Source organism: Triticum aestivum, chromosome 2A (assembly GCF_018294505.1).
Source record: "Triticum aestivum cultivar Chinese Spring chromosome 2A, IWGSC CS RefSeq v2.1, whole genome shotgun sequence".
In the NCBI taxonomy this organism is placed as follows: domain Eukaryota; kingdom Viridiplantae; phylum Streptophyta; class Magnoliopsida; order Poales; family Poaceae; genus Triticum; species Triticum aestivum.
In genome coordinates this window covers 747,090,232-747,108,604 of record NC_057797.1, presented here as the reverse complement: position 1 = coordinate 747,108,604, position 18,373 = coordinate 747,090,232, and the positions used below count along the sequence as shown (strand labels likewise).

The 18,373-nt window shown below is 48.6% G+C and overlaps 1 protein-coding gene and 1 non-coding gene across 3 annotated transcripts; both read right to left on the bottom strand.

The window, feature by feature from the left end:
• Positions 1 to 4,632: 4,632 nt before the first annotated feature.
• TRNAE-UUC (transfer RNA glutamic acid (anticodon UUC)) lies at positions 4,633 to 4,706 on the bottom strand. Its single transcript has one exon. It is a non-coding gene; the product is annotated as a tRNA-Glu (tRNA).
• Positions 4,707 to 9,511: 4,805 nt separating this feature from the next.
• LOC123190815 (uncharacterized) lies at positions 9,512 to 13,809 on the bottom strand. 2 transcript variants are annotated; one of them, XM_044603545.1, is made up of 3 exons: positions 13,323 to 13,809; positions 11,366 to 11,656; positions 9,512 to 11,266 (listed from the first exon to the last, which is right to left on the bottom strand). In XM_044603545.1, the coding sequence occupies exons 2-3, from the start codon at positions 11,497 to 11,499 to the stop codon at positions 9,928 to 9,930; spliced, it is 1,473 nt and encodes a 490-aa protein (XP_044459480.1). In that variant the 5' UTR covers positions 11,500 to 11,656; positions 13,323 to 13,809; the 3' UTR covers positions 9,512 to 9,927. The 2 variants fall into 2 exon arrangements, with proteins under 2 accessions (XP_044459480.1, XP_044459479.1); XM_044603544.1 differs by having other exon boundaries at positions 11,366 to 13,809.
• Between the last annotated feature and the right edge of the window lie 4,564 nt (positions 13,810 to 18,373).

Here is an 18,373-nt window from a genome sequence, read left to right as displayed (position 1 = left end):
GATCGAGTCAAATACTTCCCGTGCCCACCTTTGCATCGCCCCCGTCGTGCCTTTGAGTCTTTGCCACACAACAGCTATACCTTGGTCGCCCGTTTGTGTTGCCTCCCACGCTTCCTCAAACATTTCTTGATATGTTTCGTGGCGAGTCCAAGCTTCCTCAAATCTGAAAGCTCTCTCTCTTGGCCCATCCCCATGCGGAGCCGTCTCCAGCGCCCGGACCAGCAAAGCTTGGTGGTCAGACTCTTCGGTCATGATGTGCTCAACTGTTGTCTCCGGGAACATTCGTAAGAAGGAATCAGTACAAGTGGCTCGATCTAACCGCACCTGAATATTTTCCACACCATCCCTCTTATTATCCCATGTATATTGATAGCCCGAGAACCCCAAGTCTGCCAAGCCACAATCAGCAAGACAGTCGCGAAAATCTTCCATTTGCATGAAAGGTCTTGGGTTACCACCAATCTGGTCAGAAAGAAACAAGGCTTCATTATAATCACCCATGCATATCCACGGCAGATCGTCTTGAGCTCGCAAGTATCTAATAGCATCCCATGATTTCTTGCGTAGTTCCGTTCGAGGTTACCCGTAGAATCCAGTGATCCTACAAGTTTTTCCCTCCCACATCACCTCTGCATCAATAAAGTACTGGCTCCACGGACGAACGGTAACTTGAAGATGATCTCTCCACCATAGAGCCAGACCCCCACTCCTCCCTTGACAGTCTACCGCTACCCCTCGATTAAATCCCATGCTCCACTGGAGTCGCTCCATTGCTCTCGCCGTTTTCTTCGTTTCACAAAGAAAAACCACCACTGGGTTGTAGGACCGTATTAGGTCTCTTAATTCGCCAACTGTCGAGTCCAACCCCAAGCCTCGACAGTTCCAGGCCAGGAGATTCATGGCGTCCGACGGCCCTGCCTGGCAGGGACCGCCGCTTCGTCGTGTTGCTTAGAGATACGATCAAACACAGAAGAGGTTTTTTGCCTCGTCTCGCGAATGAAGATATCATTACCAACCTGCATGTCCACGTCTCCTTTAACCACCCACTGCTGTTTCGGCCACCTCTTCCTTTCTCCTTTGAATTCATGTCTTGGGCTAAGAGGGGGACGCTGTTCCGTATAGTTCCCAGACCTAGGTTGGTGCATATAGTATCCCTGCCTGCGTTCTCGCCCTCTGAATCTGTCCGAGCTCTCAGCAGCATCATTGTTACGCGAATCCTGCTGCTTGTACTTATTTCTGATATCCGCCTGCTTCTCCTGCTGCCGCTGCCTCAGTTCAGATCGCAACACTCTCTCCCGTCTCAGCTCCAAGTCATCACGAAGGTCCCGTTCCCGGGATGCATTCTCACCATGCCTCTGTGTGTTTGGACTTGAAACACCCTCATATTCTCCTCTACCGCCCCCACCAGTGTGGGATGCAGCTGGGGTAGTGAACTCCCTTTGCAGGTTACGTTTGGTGGGAAGATCGGGGACTGTTCCGGTCTTCCTTCCGTTCCTTTCACCGTCGCTCGACCTCACACTCCCATAGCTATTGGCACTTCCAGAAGGGGCACGGTGAGATCCCTCTTTTGGTCCCGATGAACGCCCCGGCGAGGCCCTGAGCCACTCTCCCCACTGCTGATCCGGCTCCACGGCCGGAGTGCACCCACCTGCGCCATGAACAAGCCTACCACACTCAAAGCAGAAATGTGGGATCCTTTCGTACTTAAAATCAAACCATGTTTGCTCCAGGTCATCTTCATCCTTCTTAAGATAGAAACCCTCACTAACGGCTCGAAGACTGAGAGTTTAGCTCTGAAACGCAGTTCGGAGCCCTTCGCAAAGCCATCTTTCTCTACATCCACACGCATGATCTTGCCCAGCCAATTTCCAAGTGCTTCCCCAAAAGCCTTCGAGCGTTTGTCCAGGGGCAGATCGTCGACCCTAACCCACATATCCACTGTTTCGAAAGTCATCTCCGACGGTCTAGTTACACCATCATAATCCTTGAGAATTAGAACATTGATGTCAAATTGCCATGGGCCGTTGTTTAGGGCGTGTCTCCAATCTCCTTCACTTCCGAACGCCACCGAGAAAAGATTTCTCCCAATGATCTTGAACTGGGCTTCCCTATGTAGCCCCCACGCCCTTGCCATTGACATCTCCAAGGCTCGCTTATTCATCGGGCGGGGGGGGGGGGGGGGGGGAAGCTTTCCCAATCGCCGACCACTTCGGCGGACGCGCACGTTCCTGTTCAGATTCCTTGAAGACAAACCCCTTAGACTCCTTCTCCGTTAGCACCAGACCACCCAGCCGAGCCGTCAGTCCCGCCGAGATCACCGTCGCTTTTCCATCTACTGGAGATACAGAATTGTTCCTGCTGTGAGAGCCCAGTGGCGTTCTCATCGATCCAGCGGGTGTCTCCTTCTGTGGCGGCGGTCTTGGTGTTGCCGTCGACGTTCCCTGCGGTTGCGGCCCCGGCGTCCCCGCCTCCGTTGCAGCTTTCGTGGCGCTCCGCGGCTCCGCAACTCCTTCCTTCGTCCTCTCCGCCATGGTCTTCCCACCGGAGAGATAGCGTCACACCGACCCACACGCTCAGGATCGCCGTCGATCCCTCCCGTGCCGCCGGAAAAACAACCACCACCGCTCGCAAAACCCTAACCCTAGCTCTCGCGACGATCGCCTTGCGATCGCCCCAATCGCCCCTCCGTGTTTTAAGTACGAGGTGGACCCTCTTCAGACAGTTACAATGTTCAGCTCGAGGCATTATATAGCTGGGCCTGCGCTGGGCACGACCCAGGCGAGCCGGCGCCCCGATCGGCCCGCTCCGCTCGCGGCCACCACGCGCACGAACGCGCACGGCTCGCGGCGATCACGCCCGCCTCGCGATCCCTCAACTGTCTGCACCTAATCCTACACACGCCCGCTGGGTGCACACACACGCGTGCGCACTCCAGGCCACTACACGCACGCACACACGCACCCCCTTGCCACGGATCCGGCTCGGTCCGGTCCGCACCCGATGCGCCCGGCGCGTGCACGCGCACCCGACACGATCGCCGTGGCTTTATCGGCCAACATACATCACCGTAAGCACGAGGGTGGTGGCCTCCGGCGTGGGTGTCGGCGGCCCGGATGGTCAAGGGGAGCCCGGAGTCGTGTGAGCGCCTACCAAGCTGCGGACGCGTGCCGGGATGACAAGGGGCGGCGGCTTCGGGGCACGAAAGCGTGCGTCCTCCATCTTTGCCCGGCAGCACGACGCTGGCGTTGGTGCCCAGCGTGGCGGAGCGCGGCACCATGGCCTCGTCCAGCGCCTCCGGTTGATGCGTCATGCGACCACCCAGTTCTGGCCTCCTCATGGCGCATGAGAGCTGTTCGACAGAATGACTAGAATTACAGTACAAACTGAAAATAGGACCCTGCAAACTAGCACTCGTCAATGAACTGAATAGGTAGAGAACAAAACGAGGTGACGGCTGACATTTCTCAGTGGCCATTGCTCCATCTTCTAGAGCATATAGTTCGAGTGGCCGTTGCTCCATCTTCTCCTCTGCTAAGCTTGACATTTTTCAGTGCAAACTTTTGTCAGTAACTCAAGATGCCACACCAAATTCCAGCAAATTTTGTTGTGTTTTTTACACGACATGACAAAGTTGAGGTCGATCCTTAACAATATTGTAAGCTGCTAGAAAATGGAATGAAGCATATGCTGAATGCGTGGAGAAAACACTGACCTGAATAATATTACATCCTACCTAGCTCTCATCAATGAACTGAATCAAATCACCAGCACTGCCTACGGACAAAAAGAACCGACTCACGTTGTCCCTGAACAAAAGGCAGCGGACAGACATTTGCCGCGCGCCTCAGGTTTTTGATCCCTGACATACTTAGCTCCCCGTCGGATCAGTGATGAACTGACGGTGAAGCGACGAGAAGGGGAAGAGGATGCAGGCGCGCCGAGAGGTTTTTCGACAAAGCCGGCCGCGCTGAGAGTGAGAGGTGGGTGCAAAAAATCGAAGCGGGACGAGCGAGCGAGAGGAGAAAGCATTGAGCAGCATGGGGAGGGAGAGGGCTCGCCGTGCCTATCTCGGGCCGGCGACGCTCAGACGGTTCCTCCCCGCGGGCCACTACAACTGCAAGCTTGTGGCGCGCACGGTGAGGGAGAGCCCCGCTGGAGTCCTCTCGATCCCCACCATCTCCTCCTCCGCCGCTTGACGCGACGGCAGCCTCCGCCCCCCTCCGTTAGCTCCACAGCAGCTCGCCTCACTCCACCGCCTCCCGCCTGCGCTGGCACAAGGACGAACTGAGCAGCGCTGAACGCCACTGTGTACCGCGGCCAAAAGTGCACCTGAAAGCGGAGCGACGGACAACCCACACGGTGCGGGTGCGGGTGCGCGCAAAGATCCGGGGACGACGATCAGGCGGTTCAAAACTCGACTGAGAGTGAAATCGAGATTCAGTCGAATGAGAATTAGCCAAAAATCCAAAACGTTTTAGAAACTCCGAAGAAATTGGTACGGTTGCTTGCTGCCTTACCCTTTGTTGTGTCTGTGCCGAGCAAAGCTACGGGCGATGCGCTGGCTCAGCTCTGCTCCGACGACCTCGTGTTTTATTATAATAGTAAAAAAGATAAAACTGGAAGAAAAAAAATCTCCATTGCCGGGATTTGAACCCGGGTCGCCTGGGTGAAAGCCAGGTATCCTAACCGGGCTGGACGACAATGGACTTGTGGACAACTGCGTGTGGAACGTAATATCATCACAGCGCGGTAAAAGGACGCGTGCCCATAACGACAACTGTTCACACCACTAACAAGACGAACTGTAATTTGAAAACCGAAAAAGGCACAGTAGGGCATGGATGGAAGTCTGGTTTCGTCAGCAAGATCAAGCAACCGGCCACGTCGATGATATCCTCGGGCCTCGACGGCGGGAGGGTTTCTTCCTCATCCGTATCTGCATGTCCTACCAGAACATTGCTGCAGGTCCTACCAGAACAACCACTCAGGTTAACAAGAGTAGAATTAAGAGCAAAAACACATTTCATGAGGCTCCAAGTTAGCCTTTTGAAAATACAAATGATCAATACATTAACCCTGTCCACAATAAACACAAATTTTACTTCCTTTCCAGACTCATCTCAACAAGTTATCCTTAGTTAAGATACTTTTTTTGGTCATTATAACCAAAAGAAAATCTTACTCGTTGAAGGTACTTGGGTTTCCATAGATATTATTGTGGGAAACCACACGCAGATTTTACCAAAAAAAAAAGATACAAGGATCTGACAGTAGGCATGTACTCGTTATACATGAACCTTCGTACATGGCTTCAGCAACAGCTCGACCCACTTTCCTCGTCGTCGTGGAGGTCAAAGAAGAAGGGCAGTGAGCGTCGGTGCACACCTTTTTTGTTAGAAACACAACCTAATGTGTATGGGGAATCCGTTTTGTGGCCGGAAAGGGAAGTTGGTGGCAAGGCATCTTTGGGAGAGAAATCCCTTTACCGATCTTCATCGGTTCGGATGATGGTGACTGTCTCATACCCTTGAGGGCACTTCCATACCTCAGCCCAGGATAACGAGCATGCATGACTGAGTTCATGACATGGAAATGCTAACGACAATATATTCTCAGGTTTACAGAGCTATTGCAAGATTGTTTATACGACATTGTCGTAATAGACCAGTGGCTTAAATTATCGCAGCGGAAGACTTCAGTGGTTACAATGGCTCATGGATGGGCTCTATAAACGCACATGACTAGCTGGATTAATCTTCTAGCACACGAACACTCTAGCTGCATATTAGTTGAAGATGCCCACGTTAAAAGTCTTGTGAGTACTTTTAATGTACTGCAAGCTCAATCAAATAACATAGTATATCCCAAGCAAAGAAAACATGACCTCCCCTGCAAAAAAAGAAAAGAAAAAGAAAACATGACCTACCAACATAATCTGCAAAAATTTAACTTAACAATTATAGTTAACATGGCATGGCAAGCATAAATAGTATCACGGCAAGTCTAGCTATCAAGAAATCACTAACATATCTGTCAAGATAACTGAACTAAATATAATATAACGAGGATAAAGCATGTTCCTGCAAATGCATCTTATTCAGGTTTATTCTTATTATCACTCAAGATCATTCTCATGTTTTCCTACCAATCAATATCATCGGTCTCCTAGCCATATCATGGCTAACATACCAAGTCATGACATGTCATGTCATCCAGTTCCTGCACAAAATTATGACATATCCCCTATTTCAAGTTTGTTCACGTGCAATCTTATATTTAAAGATGTTCATACCTCCAAACTCGACACAGACGAAATAAATAGTGTGGCCAAATGCAAATTGTGTCCATAATCGAGGAGGCAGCTATTCGAATAGGCTAAGACTCTGCAGAGGTTGTATATTGTACCCACACCATGAAGTCCCCCTCTTTGTCTTGTATCTCGATACACTTCCCTCGCGAGTGGACAAATGTTACTCCAACAAACCGGTTCTACCATCATAACACGTCTATAGCATCATCGACAACAATGTCATGGGGGCGCATATATGGACCCAATGCCCCAGGGCATTCCTGACCGTGACCGGTTTAACTAGATTCGAGTACTCAATAACAACTACTTGTCCAACGCACCCATAAGTTAGACGTTGCTCACCTGGCCTAGGCAATGTACGTCATCTAGTCGTACCCAATGAGGATGAAAATAAGAGGTTTGGTGATATATTAGGTTAGGGCCTTCCTAGGTAAGGCAAATGTGGTCGCATTTATTTATCTCGGTTGAGCGGCACTATGACTCGATCTACCTAATGGAGGCGGTTGTGTTGATTAGGTGTGTTCTTTATCATGACAATAAATAAATCAGGTTCATCACATTTTTATAATGATGGATAATCATGACAAAGGACAACATCACTATATAACATAACAACCACACTCCATCTAAGGATAATAGTCATAGTGCAATCAATATATAAAACGGTTGTTGTAAGCCATCAGCAATCACTACCGCACAGTGTGAGGCATAGTAACCGCAGGAAAGTATGAATGTATCTAATCCATGTCTAAGCTAGGCATGGGGGCTCAACAGGTGCAAATAAAGTAAGTGTTCGGTTAAGGTCTTGTACCATTATTTTTAAGTTGGCATCTATGTACTTTCGACAAGTTTATTCATTTGACTAGAGTGAATCATCAGATTCCATACTCATACGCACATATCACATCTCTAGTACTCATCTAGCAATCAAAGCATATAAGGATATGGATATATACCATGCAAGCACATAAAGCATAGCCATATAAACCATAAACCATATACACACTTCTAGCATGTAGATCAAGATAAAGATCATGCAAAAAAAAATCATGAGCAATGTTACGGGGCATAGGCTAGTTGATTGGATTACCTCGGGTGAAGATCATTTAGAAAGATAGATGATCGCCGAGGAATTGATAATATCTGAAAATATAATTCAGAGAATGACAGAATAAAGAATATGTGCACATGTGCGAATTTAGAGACTTGCAACATGAATGAAATGGATTGCATTGCACCGGCCTCAGAAAAGTATGAACGTGGGCTTTATAAAATAAATATTCACCTTTCTGCGAATAAATCAGAAAGTGCACTTTTTTTTTGAGAATTAATCAGAAAGTGCACTGTTGCAATACTGCAGGCACGGGTGCAATTCTCCGAAGATGGGCCGAAGTGGGCCGAAACTGGATGGTGTTGTATAGAAAATACGCCGGCCTGCGGGAAAGCCGCGAGCAGAGAGGGCACCACCACCCTTCAAAAAAAAGGAGAAGGCGCCACGGGGGAAGCCGGTACAGAGGCTGACGAGCTGGGCCATGCGGTCCCACTTGTCGGGTTCAACGAGGCCGTCGTCTACCTCGCGCGCGTGACGTCAGCAACGACGCCGACGACGATTCCCGGCGACTCCGATCATCTCCCACGGCGCGACAGGCATCAGTGCTCTTAGTAAGTCGAGGCGCATCAGACGCAATACTTCACGGACGCAGGGGAGGACCCAGGCGACGGCGGCATCGGTTCCCGCGGAGGAGCTCATCGGTCGAGGTCGATGTCGAGCTCCCGGTCATCCCTCGGAGTAAATGAGTCTATGGGGAGCTACGACTTCACCAGTGTATCACGCGTTGTAAAGTAACTGGCGAGGGGAAGCGCTTCGAGCTCGCCATGGCGGAGGGTGCTGACGGCGGTGATCTCGCCGGAGAGGAAGAAGGAAGGGGACATGGGTCTATTCCTGCACGGGGAGGTTTCTAGTTTGGATAGTAATGGTATCTTGCACGCGTGCGAGCGCAGGGGTGGCTTAAATAGCCGGGGCCGAGGGGACGCCATGATTGCGCCTTGGGTGCGTGATTGCCGGCGACAGTGGAGAGGGCCGAGGACTGGACGCGGCACAGAGAGGGGGATGGCTTAAGCGGTTGTGCTGGGAATTTTTCGGAAGAAGCGGCCAAGCGACGGCGGTAGCTGGTGGTCGGCCGAGCAGTGCCGCGCATGGGCGGTCGGGGTCCGGCGAGCTCCTGGAGACAGGGGAGGAGCAACGAAGGGCTTTGGCGAGAACAGGGGGATAGGGGGACACGCTGGGGAGTTCACTGTGCGCGGACGGCGCGGCGCCGGTGGTAGGGGACCGGCGGCACAGTGGGGGTGACCAGCGTTTTGGCTTGCCATCGGCGCAGTCACCGCGTGGAGCTACAGGAAGTGGCATTAAGAGCTCCCTGTGCTCATTCTGTGCTGCCAAACTTTGTCAAATTTGCTATGTGCGTGTCTCTTCAGTCAAAAAGAAGACGAGTCAAGAGAAGTTAGGCTGGGAAGTTACTTTGCAATAGTGAAACTTGTTCACATCAATTGGCATTGATTTTTGGTTTTATCTTTGTTACTGGTCAAGATGAATTCCCTTGGGGCTGATCTTCCGATATGGTGGTTATTGATGGTATATAATAACCCTGAAAAAGTGGAAGAATGCAAATATCATTTTGATCGCTTTTGGCATTTAGGTCAGAAAATGCATGGAACATGGTGACTAAAATTTGAACTACATTACCCCATGTATTTGCACATATGGTGTCTAGGTACCATGGGTTAGCTCCATGAATTTTTTGGGATCCATACAAGCAACAGAAAGGGGTTGCTTTGTAAAGTGGATTATTTTATGTCTCCATCAGTGTAATCCACTCTCTTGATTGCGGGGTTGCTTTGTAAAGTGGATTATTTTATGTCTCCATCAGTATAATCCACTCTCTTGATTGCGTCGTTACTAAACAGGAGACACAACGCACCTCTCCAGTCATTGGCAGACATGGTCATCAACTGACTGGTCTACAGCTGATGCAGCAGTACAACATAACAATAAATTGGACGCAACACAAGATTTGCACATTCAGCTCAAAAAGTGGATCCGTTTAACATTTATACGTCAAAACATTTGTATTGCTCAACAAGTGCATGGGATCATTTTACCATCATTACATCACTGGACAGACATCCTCATTCAAGACCAGATCAACGAAACATCATCATGTGCATAAGAACACATCATCAGTAGACAATATTTGTACTTTCAGCTCAAAAAGCAGATTCATTTCACATTTGTACATAAAAAACACACACAAAAAACATTTATCATGCTCAACAAAGTGCAAATGATAGTTCTAGCACCATTACATCACTGGATAGAGAACATCACCAAATTAGTCCCTCCTTTCCGGGGAAGGGACCAGATCAACAGGAAAAAGGAAACGTTTCACCAGGATTGTTCATCCATAGCTGCTGCTCCTCACCAGGACATGCTTGCTTGTTAAGATCTTGCAGCAACTGATGCTACACTCTTGTCATCAGGGGCTTGTATACCATCTTCTAGGACTAGTTGATTGGTTCTGGTAAGTCTCATTCTTGTTGAACATCATATTTATGCTGGTCTATTGCAAATTTCCATGTGTCCCTAGTCTCACCAAACAAGCACTCCATGTCCAATTGATGCTGAATCCCTTTCTTGCAGAAGAGCTCAAGAACTGTATGGTCGAAGGGAAGGAACGTGAAATAGACGATCTGAATAATTGACCGCGATTCAACATCGATCTTTGAATGAAAGAGAAGCCTACACATGTTTTTTGGCAACCATGCACAGGGCTGTTGCGGTGGACAGCAACCAAGGTGTGCCCACCTTTGAGTCTGGCCTGCTGAAGCAGTGCATAAGGGTCCTGAGTTTGCAATGCCTGTCCTTGTGGGATTGAGTTCCCTTGGGCTTGAGATGGCTGACCTTGTGGTGGAGCATTACTTGAATTGAACGTTTGACTCTGGCCACCTCGAGCAGCTGGTTGACCCTGCTGGCCTGTGGCTTGAGATGGCTGACTTTGCTGGCCTGTGGCTGGTGGTGCTTGACCCTGCTGGCCTGTGGCTGGTGGTGCTTGACCCTGCTGGCCTGTGGCTGGTGGTGCTTGACCCTGCTGGCCTGTGGCTGGTGGTGCTTGACCCTGCTGGCCTGTACCATTGCTTGGTTGCCCGCCCTTTGGATATTTAGAAGCAGCTGCTTGAGTTCCATCGTCACCTGCTATACAGCACTTCAGAAACTCATTCAGTTCGGCAAGGTTTAACAGTTCTCTAAGGTCACCTATCTCCCTCAGCAACTCACGCAATTCAGAATCATTCATAATAATGTTGAACTTGCCCCTTGGTTCCTTTCTGCAGAACTGATCCAGCGAAACATGGTAATAGAAACGGGCATTCGATCTTAGGAACACGGTATGGTATAGTATCATGAATATTTGTGGCTGAGGCTCACCCAACTTCTCAAGCCAGTGGGCAAAATCCACAGGATATTGAACACCACTCCCGCAAACCTCCTCAACCAACTGCTTCACAAGATCTCTTATTGCTATCCAATCATTACATCTCTGTTGCAGAGTCAAACCCTTGTAGCCGGGTGACTTTGGCAGGATATTGAGCAAGACAAACTTACCATGAGAATAAGAGATCCTCAGGTTAGATAGCTTCACAGCAGCACCTAAAGGAACCCCCATCCGATGGTTTTCCACAGTAATAACCGCCAACGATCTCAGTGCATAAGCAAATATTTCAGACACCATTCTTGGGTTCATCTTGATGATCTTGGCAAGATACGGATTGATCTCCCTTCCGTCCTTGCTTTTAGGTCTGCCTACAAGCTTGTTGTATAATATTGAATCAAACATTCGGTTCCTGCCAAAGAAATTGACAGGATCTCCAAGATCCTTCATGTCGACTTCCCTAGAATGCCAACTAAACAGAAAAAACCATACATGCAAGAAAAATTTACATGAATGCAATCCAGTAATGAATCAATTAATGAGTGCAATTGTACATCCAAGAAAAACTTACATTGCATTACTGACTGGATAGGCATCAAAATTTTCAAAGGTAGAAAAGTGACGAGACAAACACGGCTTAAGGCGGTTTGCATCAGATGAAATCAGGGAACATATCCTCCGGAAAGCAAACTGCAGAATCCTCATTTCCAAGGCTGAAATGGGGGGGAGGAAATTGTAATCTGTGCCACCGTTTGACTTGGACTTCAATGCGTCAAGCCGAACCAGAATACAACAGCACCTCACTATCGGCCCAGATTCAGTGGCTGCTCGGAATCACTCCACTCCTGACTCTACACTGCTCCTGGACGCAACAAGAAATCTAAATGGTTACTAACCAAGTAGAATGGCACCACATCTTACAAAGAGAGAGTGTTAAATTTTATATATAGTCTTACATTAATTCGCTAAAAGATAACTTAATTTATAGGAGAAAAAATGATGCATTTCCTATAATATGCCTACCTAATTTTTTTTGGGTATACGCCTACCTAATTTAGTGAGTTACCATCCCCAAAGAACCAGTGTGGATTTCGTTACTCATTCTACAGAGTTGAGTTCATTTCTACCCAATCGCTTAAATCCCAGGACGGGTAAATTAATGAATGGTTTGCCAAGAAAGTTCATTACACAGTGAAACAATAATAAATTAGTTAACTGTAACATTATGCAGGCTAGTGTGGTCATTTTACACCTACCTTAATTCTAGTTCAAGTACATCCAACATATCTTTTCCCATCATATACCACCATTAGTACTTGCTAATGAAGTAAGTAAACCATAAGCCAGTTTGGCAATATTGTGTTTGTTAATGCAAGCTATACCATGGATTGGACAAAGCGTGGATGAATATGCTTACCCAGGAGTCATTTGAGCTCGAATATTAGAGTGACTAAGTTTTTAATAAATGCTGCTAATGAACTTTGAAGCAATGGATGACACCCCCACACCCATGCAACAACACCAGCATATAAAACATGACACAAGTGAATCACACTGGCAGGGCAAAACATGCACAACTAATTTTCACCAAAACTATGCGCTACACCCAGTTTTCCAAAACTACACCAGGGCAAGACATGCCAATTTCTGACTACGAATAGAAACTTGAGTAACTCACAGCCACATCTGTGTGGTAAAACCCATGCAACTAACTTCTACCAAAAATGAAGCACTTAGTCCACGACTCCAAAACTACGATCAGAGCAACACCACAATGTCCAAACCACAAATACAAACTTGCGCGAGTCACAGCCACAGCAAAGCAGGAAAATCCCATGCAAGTAATGTGTAACTAACTTTAGCACTACTTCACCGACTCCAAACTACAATAAGAGAAAACACATCCTAATCTTCGAACAACAGTTGCCAACTTGTGCAAGTCAGAATCACACAAGCGCGGCAAAATGCATGCGACCAATCTATACCAAAAAGAAGTATCTACGTCCACAACTCCAAAACTACTATCAGAGCAAACACAGTCCAATTACCAAACAACAAATAGAAACTTCCACAAGTCACAACCACCCACGCGTGGCAAAACCAATGAAGCTCTTTTGTACCAAAACTAAGTGATATGTCGACAACCTCTCATGTTCCAGCACATACCAGTTCCCAAACAACAAACGCAGCGCAATTCAAAGCCTGTAAGCACGAGAAAGCCCATACAACTTATTTCTACCAAAAGTAGTGCTACCTCCACGCTCTCTCAGGTGTCGGCGCATGCCAATTTCCTACTCACAAACCACAAGCTCGCAAAATAGGATAACCTGAAGACAGCCCCACATCCAATTTACCATCTTGAAGAAGTATAGATACATGTGAAATCTGAATCTAGCGACGAATCCCGATAGGTACGAACCAACACATCTATCGTCGATCCTACCTCGCCGATTGCAGGTGCACCAGAAGTAACAGGGATTAGCAGGGGCAAAATTAAGCAAGGTAATGGTGGATCAGAGTTGTCAAACTGTATAGATTCGAAGCAGAGGTCGCTGGAGTTGCAGATGTAGAATCTCGCGGTCGTCAAGCTTCTTCCGGGACTTGTCGAAGAACTTGTGGTCGACCTCCACCAGGTGCTTGAAGGGCTCAATCGGGCTCGAGACCAGCGCCCCGCGACACCCGACCCCCGCGCACGAGCGATCGAAGAACTTCTCGTCAACCTCCACCCGGTGCTTGAAGGCTCGATCGGGTTCGACTCCGGCGCCCCACGACACCCGACCCCCGCGCCCCGTCGATGGAAGAACTTGGGTCGACCTCCACTCTGTGCTTGAAGGGCTAGATCTTGGAGGTGCACTTCCTCTCGGGGTTCGACTACGGCGACCGGTGCGCCCGACGACGACGCCCGCCCCCTCGCCGCGGCGATTTGCCCCTCCTAGGGTTTCTGGCGTGGCGAGGCGGTACGGGGCCGAGGAGGGGGAGGGGGGAGGGGGCAGGGGAGGGGACGGCACGCGTGACGGCGTGAGCGAGGCTTGGAATTTGTTTTTTGTTTTGGTTGATCTACAACCGGTGGAACCCCTCCTTTCGCCTCAAACGTCCAACGGACAGTCCGGACACTACCTGGACAAATCCACTGGTCCGCTATATTCCACTATATTTTGACTAGCAAACGGGCCATTGATATTTTACTACTCCCTTCTTTTTTATTTACTCTGCATATTAGAGTTGACTGAAGTCAAACTTCATAAAGTTTGACCAAATTTATAGAAAATAATATAGACATTTGTCATAGTAAATCTATACGATGTGAAAGTACATTTAATAATAAATCTAATGTTGTTGATTTGTTATTGTATATCTTAATATTTTTGTATATAAACTTGGTCAAAGTTTGTAAAGCTTGACTTTGACCAAAGCTAATATGCGAACTAAATAAAAACGGAGGGAGTACTTCAATGCTGATTGCGCACACCAAACTGAAATATCTCCTTCTTCTATTGTTAATTGCTAGTGCAATAATCGAGAGGGGATAATATACCTGAATAGTGAAGTTGTGAACCTAGCTTATTTCTCCTTCTCCTTGCTTCATATGCATCATTTGTTTGGAGGGCAAGCTTGTAGCAGAGTTAAACCCAGAAAGAAAAATTGAATACGTATCAAGGGACATAGTAGCATCCGACTGAATTAGTAGTGGAGTAGAGAAGCGCTAGACCATATAAAGTAAATGATACCTCTCTGATAAAGCAGGTTAAGAAATGGATAGTACGTTTGAAAACACGAACTATGTACAGTAAGCCTGGCTGTTTTGTACATACAAATTCCTTGTATTGATGATAACATAAATTCACCTACAAACAAACTAACAAATTTAGTTAGTACTATATACTTGTTGCACACAGTCGAGCCAATACAAACACTTTGCGTATGAAACGATCATGTTGGAATTCCATTGCACCACCAATGTTTTACTCCCTCCGTTTCAAAATATGCTGCTTCCTTTATTTTCGTGTTTCAATTTTGACCATAAATTTAACCAACGAATCCGACTACGGCGGGAGCAAAAGTTATATCAGTGAATTCGTATTCGAAAGAAGTTTTCAATTATATAATTTTTTTCTCCCGTCACAGTCGGTCTCGTTGGTTAAATTTATGGTCAAAGTTGGACATCGAAAAACGCAGGCACACTATATTTTGAAATGGAGGAAATAGTATTATTGTCTTCTAGATTAGTTGAGCACCACCATTTGTAGTTAATTAGGCAAGGCTTGGCCGGTGCTTTTTGGAGGTCTTTCATTGACAAACCTGTTGGCCATGGCTGCTCTCCCTTGCACTGCCATGTGTCGTCTACATAGAGATAGGGTCGGCCGCCGATTGCCCTCCTCTGACCGACCAGCTACTTGTCGAAGGTTGAAGGCGTGCAGCCGTGCACCCACCCTGCCGTGACAATGGACGGCGACTAAGTGATGACAGTACTGGAGAGTACACAATCTCCTAAATGATCCGGTTCTATACGTACACTACATGTACACAACAGCCTTGGGTTGATTGATCTTTGCCTTTGTTTTCGTGCAATATCGTCTCTTATGGAGTCCATAGCAATCTGCATATGTCTGTTCTCTCATCACCAAAACAAGAATCATCCCGCAACCAGCTTCAGGTATATGTAAGCTTCACACGTATATGAATAAATATTTCATAACTGTAGAACCCTTCGTTAAGACACAAAGGGCGTGTTTGATTACATTGTCAATCGAGGCTGGCCCGGCGAACCTAGCTCTAGTGAGCCGGTTTGAGGGGATGCAGGCAAAAAGACTCCAGATGCACATAGTTTGGTTGTCTGCATGTACCTTAGTTGCATAAGACAACCATTTTTGACCCGCATTGCATTAGGCGCACATATGACATGGTGTTTGGTTGCAACCTGCATAAGGCGTTGTCATCACTTCTAACTGGTGGTGAGCTTACCACACACAATCTGAACATGTAGTGCCAGCTAGTTAAACAAATGACAGTTCATTCTAACTACTATCAAATGACAGTTCAAATTATTAAGAGCCATTGGCTAAATAGGGGATAGTTCATCGGTGTTTCTTCTTCTTCTTCTTCTTCTTCTTCTTCTTCTTCTTCTTCTTCTTCAAATCCTGCACTGACCCGCCGTTGCCGCGCGCAGATCGGACAACCACCAGGCTGCAGCAGCGCCGCTGCAGACCACCCCACTCCGAGGTCAAGACCGACCTCGACCACCGCCCCGCGCCGCCCGCCGCCATCCAGGAGCCGGATCCGCGCCAGCATGCCACCGCCCAGATCGGGAACCCCCACGGTCGCCACGCCACAAACGGGGCCGTCGCTCGATGTCGCGTTCCCATCAGGAAACCCCGCCGCCGAACTCCGAGCACGCCGCCGCGCCGCCGGCCCCGCCAAAGACCGGTGCCCCCACTCGACCGGCTGTCTCGCGCCAGCCGCGGAGCACGAGGGGGAGGAAGAAGAGGCCCCGCCACCGCCCCACCCGCCGGGCTTTGCCCGATGGTGTCGCTGGGCGGCGGCGAGGAAGGAGAGCAGAGGAAGGGGAGGTTGAGTCACGGCGGCTAGGATTCCCCCCGGTCGCTTGCAAGAGCGACACGGGAGGGGAGGGGAGGGGAAGATTGAGTAACCTTTTGTTATTCCAAGCGTCATTGTTAAATGCCTCCACACCATGGCCGGAGCTAACAACATTGTCAGGCCCGACCTCTTCCTCCTCAGGCACGTGTTCATCAAAGCCCCACTGGAGGATCCAGTTATGCAGAATGCAACAAGTAAGAACAAGCTTAATCTGAGTGGAGTATGGGTGAAATGGCTTCTGATCTAGGATCTTAAACCTATTCTTCAGAGCTCCAAATGCCCTCTCAACAGTTACTCTAAGGCTGGAGTGTCTGAGATTAAACAGCTCCTGTGCAGTCCTAGGATAATTCCTACTAGAGAACTCATTGAGATGGTACCTGGTTTTCCTGAAGGGTGGAAGGACACCTGGCCGACATGCATAGCCAGCATCTCCAAGGTAGAACTTGCCGTTGGGGATGTTGATCCCATCAGATCGACTCATGCTGTCACTGGGAATGTTAGCATCATGCGCTGACCCCTCCCAGCCAGCCAGCACGTATGTGAACTTCATATCAAAGTCAATAGCAGCAAGCACATTCTGGCTTGTGTAGTGCTTCCTCCCCATGTATGCTGTAGACTGTGACCTAGGAACTCTGGCAGTGACATGAGTACCATCTATTGCCCCAATGCAATCCTGAAAATGGCATCATAAGCCTGTGTTAGTGCTCAAATTGAACAATACAAGCATATCAAGCCATGAAAAGTGTATATTGTCAATGCTCACCTTGAAGTATGGATACCATCTTGGGCTTTCACGAATCTTGGGTGGAGTCTGGCCAGATGGTCTCCTGGTCATCTCTCCTCTAAGCTCCCCAACAGCAAAAAGCACCTGCTTGAAGTACCTAGAGATGGTCTCCATTGATCTCCTGAACGTGTTGTGAATGACCCTGAACCTCTGGTTATGGCCAACAACATGGAGGAACATGGCCACTTGCTCTTCCACACTGGTGTTGATGTTATCTTGTAGCAGTCCCTTCTCCCGAAGGTCTCGACAAGCCTGGCAAATGGTGCTCTTTTCATTCGAAGCATCCACAGAGCCTCGACATCATTGTAGTTGTAGATGTAGTTCAGATTTTGGATCCTCTCCTGTTCCCCGATAAACATTGGACCATAGCAGATCAAAGGTCTCCCAGCATGACGAACAGCTCTCTGGTGCATGAACATGACCCATGCCTGAATCACACTTTATCAGTGTTGCTGCCTGAATTATCAGCCTCATCCGTGCGTCCATAACCTAGTCGACATCGACGGTTCGTTCAGTGGGAAATCGATCCTACTCCTTGCCTAACGGCCTAACCACCAACCTAACAAAGGGGGGAGAGGGTGCTGCTTACCGGCATCAGAGACGAGGACGACGTAGGGGGAGCCATGGCAAAGACAAGGTCGACCAGACGGTGGCCAATAGCCAGGGGAGCACCAGATCTATCGCAAACGCCGCCGCCTCTTCCGCCACCGCTGCCTCTAGCGCATATCTGAAATCGCAGCTGCCGCTGATGGTGAGGAAGTAGGTAAGAAAGTGGCTATGGGTGAGCAAGTAGAAAGGGGGTGAGGCTAGATTTGGCACCGAGACGGCGTGCCAGATTTCCCATCTCCTGCCATCCTCCCTTGCCCTTGAGTCGCAGTCGCCCGTGCGACCTCGCGCCGCACTCAGCCTGGCTCGCGAGAAACTCCCGATCTGAGTGTTTCCAGTGAGCCAGGCTTTGGGCTGCTTTGAGAAACGTGCGATGCAGGGCCAACAGTGAAACCAGGCAACCAAACAGGCCTCTTCCTTCCCATGCGGACCTGTTTGGGCTCGATGCGGGCAACCAAACACACCCAAAGTGTATTCTCGCTCAACTGGTCGTAGCTTGTAAAGTTGGGTGTCAAGGTTGTGAGTTTGATCCCACTCCTTGGCATATAATTTTTGCGCCTTTCACACATCAGGTGGGTCGGCTGAGTTGGGCCA

What these genes read in the sequence shown, in the direction of transcription:
- LOC123190815 (XM_044603544.1), bottom strand. Translation starts at nt 11,499, where the DNA reads ATGAGGATTCTGCAGTTTGCTTTCCGGAGGATATGTTCCCTGATTTCA. An exon ending in TATCCAGTCAGTAATGCAAT is followed by an intron (nt 11,267 to 11,365) that starts GTAAGTTTTTCT and finishes TTTTCTGTTTAG; the next exon opens with TTGGCATTCTAGGGAAGTCG.